General features: G+C 34.1%; 1 protein-coding gene across 1 annotated transcript; it reads right to left on the reverse strand.

The window, feature by feature from the left end:
* Positions 1-1,355: 1,355 nt before the first annotated feature.
* Positions 1,356-2,296, reverse strand: LOC102515290 (olfactory receptor 4C5). Its single transcript, XM_006190289.2, has one exon. It carries the CDS (start codon positions 2,279-2,281, stop codon positions 1,358-1,360), a length of 924 nt encoding a protein of 307 aa, XP_006190351.1. The 5' UTR covers positions 2,282-2,296; the 3' UTR covers positions 1,356-1,357.
* Between the last annotated feature and the right edge of the window lie 11,645 nt (positions 2,297-13,941).

A 13,941-nucleotide genomic window follows, 5' to 3' on the forward strand; every position in this document is an offset into this window, starting at 1 on the left:
ATGGACATTTAGGTTGTTTCCACATCTTGGCTATTGTGGATAATGCTAATATGAACATAAGAGTGCAAATACTTCCTTGAGATCCAAATTTCAGTCCTTTTAGATAAATACTCAGAAGAGGGATTACTGGATAATATGCTACTTTTATTTATTTTATTTTTTTTGAGGAACCTCCATACCATTTTCCATAGGGGCTGTATCAGTTTACTTTCCCACCAACAGTGCTCAAGGGTTCCCTTTTCCCCACATCCTTTTCCCCGAACTCCCATTTAGAATGAATTGTTTACTAAACGGTTGAATATTAATGTGTATGTAATAAATAATTAACATAAGATCTAGGCATGCCTATGGAGTCATTTGGGTTGATTCAGTCCTGATGAAGGTAGAAGTAAAATTGCTAGGATTTGCAGGACTTCTGTCCTGGTCCAGATCTGGATCCCCTTCTTTTATCTGGGTTCTTCTTCTTAAAATTGCACTCTGTCTATATCTCAAATTATTTCCCATCTCCTTGGTCTACAATTGGTCTGCAATTTTCTGTTCAAATTTGAATTGTACACTTTCTGTCTTGATTACTCAGGTATCATCAACTTTTTTTTTAGTACTGGATTCTTTTGATTCTATTAGCGAAGGCACAAATCCATCCAATAAAAGCTACTTTGAATGTCTTTTACAAAAAAAGTGCTCCACAAAATATCTTCTGCCTGGGAAATCATGTGCAAGATTGCTCTACAGTTGTACCTGGAAGAATTTTATATCCTTCCTTGGCTTTAGGCACAGAAAATAATTCATTCTAAGAAGAGCCCAGATTACAGTGTAAATGGTGCCCCCTGGAATTGTGCAGCACTGTGGAACTAATTTTGGGATAAGGCCTGCTTTAATGACTCTCATTACTTAAAATTCATTCATTTCTGACTAATTTCTATCTCTCACAATAGTAAATCTACCTTGACTACAATAGTTGGAATTAAAACTATGCATTTTAAACAAAACAGCGATTAGGAATTATTGTTTAGATATTTTAATTATTTGGCCTACTGGCTATATAATCTAAACCTGAAGCTTTAAGAAAAATTTTTTTTACTGAATACATCAATAAAGATTTCCCATACCCTGTGATTTTTATGTTGATTAGCAATGCCCCTTTGATTCATAGTAATTTGTAGATGCAAAGAACTTTCTAACTGGAAGAGGCTTTAGTCATCATTGAATCAACTCAGAGGAACATTAAATATTTCAGAAAGCAAGTGGAGTAAAATATACTTAAAGTCGCATATTTTGACTTGCAAACCATTATCCTTTCTATTAGTCACCCTTGCTCCTAAAATATGAATAGATTTTGTTTTTATCTTGTCTACTCTTATGAATTGTTACCCAAGGTTACTCTTTGGCCCCAGAGCCTCCTCATGGCATTTTTCACCTCTGAGTTTCTGAGGGTGTAGATTAAAGGGTTTAACATGGGTGTTACTATGGTATAAAACACAGCCACCGCTTTATCAGTAGGGAAGGTGACCATGGGCCGAAGGTACACGAATATACAGGGTACAAAGAATAGGACGACTACAGTAACATGGGAGGCACACGTGGAGAGAGCCTTCCATTGTCCCTCAGTGCTGTGCGTTCCTAGAGAGCAAAGGATGAGAATGTAGGAGGTGATAAGAATGGAAAAGATAAGCATACACATCAGCCCACTGTTGGCAGCAACAAAAAGTCCAAAGATGTGAGTATCAGTGCAGGAGAGCTTTAGCAGAGGGAAAAGGTCACAGATGAAGTGGTCAATGACATTGGGGCCACAGAAGGGCAACCAGACTATAAAAAGAATTTGAATCAGAGCATGAAGAAATCCTCCGGCCCAGGCCAGGGCCACCAGGAGGCCACACACTTGCCTATTCATTGTGATCACGTAGTGCAGGGGCCTGCAGATGGTCACGTAGCGGTCATAGGCCATCACCGTGAGCAGGATGATTTCAACTCCTCCAAAGAAGTGCTCTGCAAAGAGCTGAGTCATGCACCCACTGAAGGAGATAGTTTTCTTTTCAGCAAGTAAGTCAAATATCATTTTGGGGGCCATGGTAGATGAGCAGCAGCAGTCTATGAAGGATAAGAAAGACAGGAAAAAGTACATGGGCTCCCCCAGGGCTCTGCTAGTGGTGACTGTCACAACAATGAGTAGGTTGCCTGCTACAGTAAGAAAGTAGATGACTGTAAACACAGCAAACAGGAGCTTCTGCACATCTGGGTTCTGTGTCAGGCCGAGCAGGAGGAATTCCGTCACGTTGTTCATTTGCTCCGTGAATCCAGTTCGGCATTTTTGGATAACGGATTTCTCTGTAAATAGCTCAGGGATTACAATTGTGGAGGATAAAATTTGATCAAGCATAGTAATTTCTGTTAGGATTATTTTCTGTAAAACTGATAAGAAACCCAAGAAGATAAACCTAAGACTTAAAGTTAGGCCACGTTATTAGTTACATAATGGACACACAGCCCTCTTCTCTCTCTCTCTCATACACACACACACACACACACATTCATATACACAAACATGGTTTTATGACTGTTGACATTCTCGGCACCTTTCTGTAACTGTACATGGATTGATATTCTCCCAACAATTGCGGTAGTATTTTCTCCCATAGCAAAACAGTAATAAAAAGAGGACTTGGAAAGAGGGGCAGTGGCTTGAATTCCTGAGAATTTACTCTCTTGCGTCTCTTCTCTAGTCACTTGTGCTGATGAGGCTAAGCTGCAGTTTGTTATTCTTCTTATTCTTAACTTGTTTCAGGGTGAATATAAAATATAAGGTGAGTCCAATTTGAAATTAGGGATAATACAGTCACATTTCAGGGAAAAAAAAACTGAACTGAGTGAATGTTTAAGGCTTTAGTAAGGTGTAACTGGCAGTTAGATTTGTGAACTTACATTACATTCAAATAAAATAATCTAAGGATGCCATCAAACAAGAAGAAAGAATATTCTGAAGAGGATAAGTCAGCATGATGCAATGCCGTGTCCCCCAGATTTATCTGAAACTATTTGCAGAACTTCTGTCATGTTTAGGTTTCAGAGGAATCTTGCAAATCAAACTCAACTTCGGGAAGACTATGAAAAATTCTCTAGATCTATTTAGAAAACAAGAACTTTTAAGGTAGGAAACTAAAGCATAATAATTTGTTGGATGGAGTGTGCTCTGTGTAGTCGGATAGACTATTTTTTTCATTCTGTTTTCATTGATTAGTAGCTATGTGATGTTAGGTACAGACCTTAGTTTTACTGCAAGTAAACTTTCTCATACACAAATTAGGAAAAACTACAAATGGCATAGAGGAATTGAAGAATATCATTATTATGTAGGCCAAGATTTTAGCTTAAAAGTAGAATGCATAGCTTTCCACATACCCTAAATTCTTGATAAAAAATTAACCCCCCCACATACTATTATTATTATCTTTGAAATATTTTATTGTTATAATATTAAGGAAAAACATAAATGAAGAGAGAAAATAAATTAAGTACTCAACTCAAGAGGTTAGAAAAACAATCAATTATATTCAGAAAAAGGTTGAATGCAGAAATCAATACATCAGGTAATAGAAAAATATTGGACTTAATAAATGAATTCAAAGGCTTTTTAGTATTTTAAAAGTACAGATAAAACTAGTGAGCACAGATAAGCTCAATAGAAAGCAAGTATGGTCAAATAGCAAAAGGCCATCATTTTAAAAGAAAGTTTAAAGAAAAAGAGGGAAAAGAATGGAATTCACTAAAGACTTTAAGAAAAACACAAATTTGTTCAAAAACAGAAAAAGAAATTGATATATACCTAATCTCTGGATGAGGAAGAGCATTAAGCAAAATGTGATGGTATAAAAACCAAGGCAAAGCTAATGGGTTCAACTACATAAAAATAAAGAATATATTGGAAAAACACTTGCAACAAATATCACAGGTCACCATTATTATAGAAATAGTTTTTACAAAAAAGCTCTACTCACACTTTTAAAAACAAAGGCAAAACTAATAAAAAAAGATGCTTAGAGAAAACTTAAGATGTCTAAAAAATCTTCTATTTCATAAGTCATCAAAGAAGAATACAATTTAAAGACAGTGAAATACTTTTAATTGGCAAATTAGCAAATATTTATGACAGTTATATTACTTGGTGAGAGTGTGTTGATACAAAATATTCTGGAAAGAAGTTTAACTCCATATAATAATAAGGGCTTAATAACTGATCATGACCCTTGATTTAGTACTACTTTTGCTTAGGGATGTATTCCAGATAAAGAATATGAACAAAAATTGTGCATGCAGTTTATATTTCACATTTTTGTGATAATGCAAAAGTTAAAACAATCCAAATGTCTCCATAAAGAGGAACAATTAAATAAATTATAGTTATGAAATATTAGGTGAATGCTGAGGTTATTTGCAAGGAGAATTAATTGTGTGGAAAGATTCTTCCAACATAATATTGAGTGTAAAACAGAAGACATTAAACAGCTTATATATTATGATCCAAATTGTACAAAATGATATATATATATATATATAAAAGTACCTGGAAAAAGTGCTCTAAACACTAATAGTGCTGTTTTGAATTATGATTTAAGGGAAATATTTATATTCTTCTTTTTAAAATTTTATGATCCAAGTTTTCTACAGAGAGAATGTATTATCTTTATAATGAATATAATAATTGAATAAAAGAAATAATGTCACTTTTTCTTAGTAGACTACGAATGCTCACCCTTATTCATAAACATCTGTGACAGTAGAAACACATTTAAATCTAACTCACCTGTAAATTGAGGACCCTACTATCACCTTGAGAAAAATATTAGTAATAAAGAGATCACAGATTGTACCTACCTCTCTGGATGCATTTGGGAAAGAAGTAACAGATTCATTTCATAAAAAGGCATTATTTGTAGAGCACAATTTGCATGGAGGCGGCAATTACTGACCCATCACTAACTACTGCTTTAAGTAGTTCATCTGTTTTTATCTTATGTGTATTATTCCTTTTCCTCACTTAATGACTTGAAAATGATTGCGGAAAGAGATTTCCTCACAATGCTGAGTTCATGGGCCGTGTTTAGATTTTCTTTGTCTGCTTACAACATCAAGTGAGTGTGAGGCATGAGCATCCCAGCTCAGATAATGAATTTCTTTAGTCAAACGCCTTCCAAAATGTTAGGCTTCAAAAGAAAGTGATGAGGGAAAAACCTAACCATTGGAGGCTATTTGTCTCCAAGTCACCTTACTAGATATTTGCCAGTCTTTCTTGGTACCAGATGAAGAATATTAAAATAGCCACGTGATCTGAGATCTAGCCTGATTTAAAATTCTGAAAATAACAAACGGTGTTAAAACAGAAAAACTAGGGATTGCAAGCACCATAAAATCAGCAACAAATAAAAGTTGCCTTGGAGTGGCAAGTCCCTGAAGTTAGTGCCTTTAAGTCTTTTTCTTGGTAAGCCTGTGCTAAGCCTGGAGATATCTCCTTTGGTCCTTGGGAATCTGGATCCAAATAGTCTGGAAATTCAGAACCTAAGAGCTTCTGTGATCCGTGGCTGGTTATGCTTATATGATCTTCCTAGGTTCATCCTTATCAACATTTTCAAGTGTGGTTACAAGGAAATATTTAAATAGGTATTTTTCAAGTGCAGGGAGGTAGGGAGTCTCTGATCTCTCAACTCCCAGAGGATTAGAATTAGCAGCTTCAACCAAAATGGTAGCCAAGCCAGGTTATCCTTTCTTTCTTGTGGCCAAGGCATCTGTGACCAAGGGGGCAGGGGAGAGCCATCTGTGTTGGGTTTGCAGTACCTTTCTGACTGTGTATAAGAAGTGATCTAAGTCAGACCGAGAAAGACAAATAATGTGATATCACTTCTATGTGGAATCTAAAAAAATGATACAAATGAACTTAAATTAAAATATGAACATTTCTCTGTATATTAACTAGAACCTGTAATTAAAACCTTGCCTCAAAGAAGAACTTAGGCCCTGATAGCTTCTCCAGTGAATTCTACAAAATATTTATGAAAAAAAGAATACTCATTGTACAAATTTTTTTCTCAAAGAAGTGAGAGCTAAATAAGCATGATGCTAAAATCTGACAAAGAATTGCAAATGATTTTCATATGAATGTAAATAAAAGATCCAAAGTAAATATCAGCAAAGTTAATTCAGCAATGTATAAAAAGGAGTAATATGCCTTATTCAGATTGTGTTTGTTCCAAGAATGCAAGATTATTTTAGCATTAACAATTTATTCAATATAATATATCACTTTAGTAGAATAAGGGAGAAAACCTGCAGGGTTACCTCAATATATGCAGAAAAACATGATAAAATCAATAGCTGTTCATATTAGAACTCTCAGCAAATACTAATAAAACAAATTCTTTGCTGGTAAAGAGTATTTTTGCAGGTAAAGAACTACAAAAGTTCAATAAATTTCAGTGTATTTCACAGGGAAAATTAAACACTTTCCCCTTCAGATTGGAAACAAGTTAAGAATGCCTACTACAAGCACTACAATTCAATATAATACTGGAGGTCTTATCCAGTGCATTATGACACGAAAATAAAATGAAAGATATAAAGATTGAAAAAGAAAGTATAAAACTATCATTATTCAGAGATAACATAATTTTATGTATATACTCATGGGCTCGGCTGAGCTGAAGAGAGAGTTGAGCTGTCAGATGACAGAGTAGTTAATAAATTAATAAGCCACAAATGAAAATAAAAGTCAAGCCTTAATCAATGGCTGAGATAATATAATGAAGAGACTAAAACTAGAGTAAGCATCCTGCTCCATTATCCCTCATGGAACATTGCACCAGCCAAGAGTCAGGTGGACTGGTAGAGATGTGGGAGTCATCTCATTGCTGAGGGAGCCGTGAACAAAAGGTTCTCATGGTTTTATGGACCTGGGGGCAGGGGGAAGAATGAAGGGGAGAGACTAGTAGGAGTGGATGTAAGATGTAAATCCTACCTTACCAACAATTAAATAAAATATAAGTGGTTTAGCATCTCAATTAAAAGGCAGAGATTGGCAGAACAGATAAAAGCATGATCCATATATATTTTGTCTACAAGATTCATACTTCAGATTCAAAGACACAAATAAGTAGAAAGTAAAGTGAAAAAATATTTATCATGGAAATCACAACAAAAGGAGAGGTGAAAGAATGGATAATACTAATATAAGAAAAACAGACTTTAAGCCATAAATTGTCACTAGAGAATAAAGAGGACATTTTATAATAATTAAATAGTCATTTAATCAAGATATAATAATCATAGACATACATGTATCTAATAGGTCCCTAGAGTACATAAATACACATATAATACTGACACAATAGTAAGGATGAATAAACAATTCAACAACAAAAGTGGGAGATTTTAAAAACCCACTTTCAATAATAAATAGAAATAGAAAGCAAGTCAGAAGTTCAACAAGCAAATAGAAGACTTAAACAATACTATAAACCAACTACACTTAACAGATATTCTTAAAGCACCCCATTCAGCAACAGCAGAATAAAAATTCTCTAGTAAACATGGATATTCTTCAGGTTAGACCATATGTTAGGCCATAAAACAAGACTCAATAAATTTAAATATCTTCTCTCCCAAAGTATGTTCTCTGACCACAATGTAATGAAATTGAAAATCATAACAGGAGGAAATTTGGGAAATTCACAAACACGTGGAAATTAAACAACATACTCCTAAATAATCAACTGGTCAAAGCAGGAATCATAATAAAATTAGAAAATAAATTGAAATAAATAAAAATGAAAACACAACATACTATAACCTATAGGATACATGTAAATCAGTGCTTAGTGGGAAATTTATAGCTATAAATATTCATATTAGCAGAAGAAGAAAAATTTCTGTTGCATCCAGCACAACAAAGGTTCCTGCTTATGGATGGGGGCCGCAGAACTTAAGAAACACACAGACAGATAGAGAATCAAAGATGGGACCAGAGGACTCAAGATCTCAAGGATTAAGGGCCCTGAATGGCTGGTTCGCATCGTATTTATTATAATAGTGTTGCAGAAAATAACTCTGAGTAATTCAATGCAGTAATAACAATCTACAAAACCCCAATACTCTAAGAATAGCGAAGCAGTATTAATCATCTTCATGACTCCATCTGTTCCCCTTGTGAGGGGGCTGATGAACGTCACAGAAACTTCAGTGAGTCCCTTAGGCAAACTGCATTGTGTATATGCTGGAGCAGTGTTCTGCTCATGCATGGCTGCCTGTTCCAGACCAGCATTGTTTGCCCTTAGGAAACATCTTAGTTTCGGGCCTCACCCCAGGCCACACAAGGAAACTTTTTGTATTCTTATTCTCATGGAGACATCATGTTAACTTGTTTTCCCATAGATTTCAAATCAGTAACCTAACTTTCCCCCTAAAGACATTAGGAAAAAAGGACAAACTAAAACCAAAGGAAACAGGGAGGGAGGAACAAAGTTTAGAGTAGAAACAAATAAATTAGAGAAAAGAGTAGAGAATATAAAAAAGAAAACAAAACATAAAATAGGTTCTTTGAAAAAATCACCAAAATGACAAAACTTTAGGTAGTGCAACTAGAAAAAAAGATAGAAGACTCAAATGAGAAATGAGGAGTGAATGTGGAGGCATTACTACCAAAATCACGAAAATAAAAAAGACATAAGGGGATACCACGAACAGTTGTATGCCAACAATTTATGTACCATAGGTGAAGTGAACAAATTATTTAAGACACAAACTGCTGAAACATATTTAAGTGGAATAAATGATCAGAATATACTTTTAACAGGTAAAAAGATTGAATTAGTAATTTAAAAATTCTCACAAAGAAAAATGCTAGCCAGGATGGCTTCACCTGAGAATTTTATCAAACATTTAAAGAAAAATTAACATGAATACACCAATCCTTCACAAACCTTTCCAAAAATAAAACAGTAGGGAACACTTCCCAACACTTCCCAATTCTATAAGACCAGTATTGCCCTGATATCAAAACTAGACAAAGATATCAAAGAAAATAGAACTATAAATACAGTAAAATACTTTATAAATATTTTATATAAACATTAAACTTTGACCAATAAAATATAATTATAACCAATATATCTTGTGAATATAGACATAAAGTCTTCAACAAAATACTAGCAAATTGAATTCAGTATCTTATAAAATATATACCAAGTGCAGGTGGGATTTATCCCGGGAACGCAGAGTTGATTCAATATATGAAAAATCAAGCAGTGTAATAGCAAGTATTGATTGGAAAAAGGACACACTATTCAGTGATGATAGCTGCTATTATTAGTCCTTTCCAATTCTCCATCTACTGCCTAGCCATGCATTTAAATATAATAACTGCTTCAGCTGCTTTAAGTATGTGATTTAAAACAACAATCTCTCTTCTAGGCTGCAGAGTACTTCAAGATGATAGAACATATTTGGCTTCTCCACTCTCCACTGTCCTGAGGGTAGTATGTGTGAAGAAATTTTGAAGAAATCTGTTTGCCTAGGTAGACTTCTTTCACTGAATGGCCAGTGGAAAGCCCAAACTCCTAAAAAAAAAAAAAGTCAATGGGAAGGCATAAAAATATATCTTTTAATATTTCTGCACTGAAAGTGTTGGCACTAGAATTTTGCCTCTGTTTGGCTTCCAAGTCTAGATATTACTTCCCCTGAAAATTTGGCAAGTCCCAAGATTCCTGTAAGACACAGTGTGTCCTGATGTGTTTGTAGTACAGTAGAGAGACTGACTCACTATCTCAACCTCCTCTGGTGACCTCAGGCAGTGTGGAAATTTTCTCAGGGGTATGCCACCTGGATGGAACCCCTTGGGGTTGTCTACACAGCATTTAGAGTCCTTCATGTCCCAGTTCATGATACCCAAGGGCTTGTTTGAGGAATGCTTTATCACATAAATGTCCAGACCAGGAATGTAGGCTGTTAATATATTAGTTTGAAGTGCAGGAAAAAGAACCAATGAGGTGGAGATGTGTTCATGGATGAGTTCTCCTAAATATCTGCTTCTAGGCAAAATCTAAAAAAAAAAAAAAAAAAAAAAAAAGAAAGAAAGAAAAAAAAAAAAGAAAGAAAACAAACCCAGAGATAATTAATTCCTGGGAGGGCAAATGTCTAGATAGAAAGACAGATCTTTTGACGTTCTCAGTATCCTCTCTAAACACTCAGATTCACTAAGCTGTTTTCTTGTTTCAAGAGCAGATTGAGAGGCTTATTAAGTAATAGAAACATTTATATCTCTTGTTCTGACACCATAGACCAGGTGTTGAAGATCAGAAGATTCCCATTAATACATAAGGATTTGGGGTTTCAAATTCAACATAGCATTCATTTGTTTTTCATTTAACTTAAATTTCCAAGGCATTGGAACTTTAAAAATGCTTGCTGAATCCATTTGAATAAATTTGCGTCATCTTGACATATCTGCTTCCTATGGAATTGTCCAGTCAATGGGGACTTAAGCAATACACATGATATGACATTACATGTAATGGTTATTTCTTGCTCCTGAATACACTGGGCATACTCCTTAACTACAGAGGCAACCACGGTAAGTGAGCTAGAATTGCTGATTTATAAACCAGTTTCTACATTTCCATTTTCTTCCAAGGGGTTTATAATTTAAATCATTAAAGCTTTACTTTCTGATATTTTGTGGCAGATTACCTTTAGATATTTTAGGATATTTTGCAGAAACATTTGTTCTCCTCACTGTATGTGGATTTAGCTATAGTTTATGAAGAAGAGGTTTACAATTTATGCATTCCTAAGTCAGCATGGGATTGAAGACAAAGCATTTGGACTCTATATTTTGAAGGAAATCATCAGCTCACAAAATTTAGATCCAAAAGGAGAATATATTAAAATAAAGCATTTGTGATGAAAGAAAGTACCCTTTGCTGTGGTTGGGAACATATATTAAACTCTAAGCTCATGGGCATTTTAAATTCTGATTATATTCAAGCTTTTCTAGATCTTGTTCTAACCAGGCAAGACCTTATTTCTGCTGCAATGCATGTGGTCTTAGCAATATGATCCTTTTTCTTAGAGAATCAAGACAGGAATTTTTGAAGATAAGATATAAATGTTAATTCCCTTTGTCACCGTATGGCGATTTTCCCCTTGTATACACTCACCTTAAGGCAGCTTAAGGAAGGTAAGATATAGTTGTGGGGGGAAAAATCACTGTGTTGGGCATTAGAAGACTTGGATTCTTATCGACTACTAATTAATTAGTTGTGCTTCCTCTCTGGGCTTCAGTTTCCTCATCTTTAAAGAGCATATGAGTTGATATAATTCAGGGTGCTGGAAGAATTGTAGTGTACAAAAATTCTGGGTCTGTCAAATAGACCCTTCTATTCATTAAATCTGACTTTACACTTCATAGGTTAGCAAAATAACTGCCACTAATTATATACGGTCCTAGGTGGTAGCTTTGTCCAAACTCTGACATTGTTGATTCCCAGAAGTAAACTGGATCTGTACTGGAGAAGTATTAAATTATAAAGAGCTAGAGACAGACTTCCTGATTTTGAATACAAGCTCCTCTATTGTTTATTTTTTTTATCATGACTTGGGCAAGTCATTTACCTTCTTCTAACCACATTCTCCTTTCCTTTAAAATATAGATAATAGTGTACCAACCTAGTAGGATTGTTGTGAAGATGTTGTAAATGAAATAATGCGTATAAAGTACTTAGTATGGTGCCTAGAACATAGCAAAACTCAACAAAAATTAATGATAATTATAGGAACTACATAGAAAAAAATTAATCCCTGCATTCTATTAAGACTGAGAAAAAGCAGATTTATAGCAAAAGTTTGTATTTCATAATGTTTGAGTGTATGGAATTTAAATAAGTAACAAAGGTATCTCTGCTTGGGAAGAAGTTTGTCTGCTTAAGTTCTTGCCTCTCAGTTGCAGTCTGAGTGCCTTTTTATGGAAGATCAGGATTATTTTGTGAGATTAACACTTTACTCCATTTCACATTTCTCCAAAAATATGGATATTAGAGGATTTGAGTATTAATAAACATGAACTAGGTTTAGAACAGAGAAAGAAAATGATCCTGTTTTTGAGCTTGCCAATTAACAGAGAATATCAAAGACATCTATAAGAGAACTCTTTTAAAAATATATTCTAATTACTTCAAGGTTTGCAAGAAATTGAAGTAATAAATGACATAATGAGGACGAGTGAGTCAAGTTTGGGGTTTTCTGTCTGATTTTGATCATGAAATCCACCCTTTGGTACAGATTTCAGGAAACTATAAAAATATATTATTTGGTTGTTGGTTCTCCCAAGGGCCATCTCCTCTAGAGAAGAGTTGGCAATTAGAAGTGCACTCAACTTCCTTCTCAAGTGCTCTTGTTGTTGGAAGGATTCTCTGATGCATTAGGCTATCCAGAAGGGAGAGCATTATCCTGAAGCTTGGAACTCTAAAGCTAGTCTCTCAATGAAGCCTTTGTGGGATCATCTTGAGGAGGTTTCCTTTCCATGTGCCTCATTATATACCTTGTCCACATGTAACAGGGATAATTCAGTTTACCTTTCACTATATTTTTTTTTTTAAAAGAATACATCAAGATAAAGAGAATAAAAAAAAAAATAAAGCAAATAATAGAATCTGAAGTCTAGGCAAAAGTGAAAATTAGTAATGACAAAACTTAGTGTTATATACTATCTTAAAGTTTAATTGAGTAATATGTGTATTTCTCATTAAGTAAATGGAAAGAGATTTTGCATTGAAATGATCTGGTTGATTATCAGACATGACTTATTGATTATCAATCAATGGTATAAGTTAAGATCAGATATCAATAATTTTGGTTGGCAGACTAAAGATGCGGTTTAGCATGATTAATAAATGATCCATGGGGAAGTCAGGGCAGACTCACCTTCTACTCTGATCTTCTCAAAGCCCAGTCAGGTCCTCATGCTGTGTCCATTTGGTGAACTGATAACAGCTCAGTATGTTAGAACAGCTACTTCAATTACATTCAGATACTATTTCTTGGAGTCTCATGATGTGCCAATGTACAATTTCATATGTTTGTTTTCCCATAAATATGCCAATCAATTAAAAAATTCAGTTTCAACTTCAGGACTCTAAGACAAAACATGGAAATTGTTTTTATTTTCCAATCATAAAATTAGTAATGTAAAATATAGAAATTTGGAAAATACTAAAAACCATTAGGAAATAAAATATCAACCATAATCTCACATTTAGGTGTAAATGTCCTCAGTGTATTAAATTATTTCCTCATCAACTTTTCTATATACATGTTTTTAGCATAGATTATAAAAACCTATATAAAATTTTATAAGTGAAATATTTGAATTTGAATATTATTTTAAAAATGTATAAAACCTATAATCTTTAAATACTAACTCAGTAAGTATCATTCACTAACTTTTAATCTATATTTACATGATTATAATTCATGTAAACAGATTATTTGTGTTTTTTAAAGTTCATAAATTTTTAAGTCTTGTTGGTCTCCAAATTACTTCTAATGACAAAATTATTCCATTACATTGCTGTGTCAGTGAAGTTTTGCAGACTACCATAGGCAAGGAAATTGAATTCTTTCTTCTGGTTATCCTATGTCTTATAAAAATAGTTTTGAGGGCAGAATAATAAATGACTAAGTCAACTAATGGAAGCTTTAAGTTACCTATTCTCAGAGAGTTTTGGGAAAGAAGGAATCATCTGTGAGATTGTCAGAGTACTCTTAAAAAGCAGAGTTTTGATGCATTTCATTCTTATATGGTTCTTTTTTCCCCCTTTCCCCCTTTTTTTCTTTTCTCTCTCTCTTTTTTTTTTTAAAGGTAAAACATTCATTCCTGGAGTTTTTATCATCCACACCACATAG

The sequence above is a fragment of the Camelus ferus genome, chromosome 10, assembly GCF_009834535.1.
Source record: "Camelus ferus isolate YT-003-E chromosome 10, BCGSAC_Cfer_1.0, whole genome shotgun sequence".
NCBI lineage: Eukaryota > Metazoa > Chordata > Mammalia > Artiodactyla > Camelidae > Camelus > Camelus ferus.

What these genes read in the sequence shown, in the direction of transcription:
- LOC102515290 (XM_006190289.2), bottom strand. Translation starts at nt 2,281, where the DNA reads ATGAACAACGTGACGGAATTCCTCCTGCTCGGCCTGACACAGAACCCA.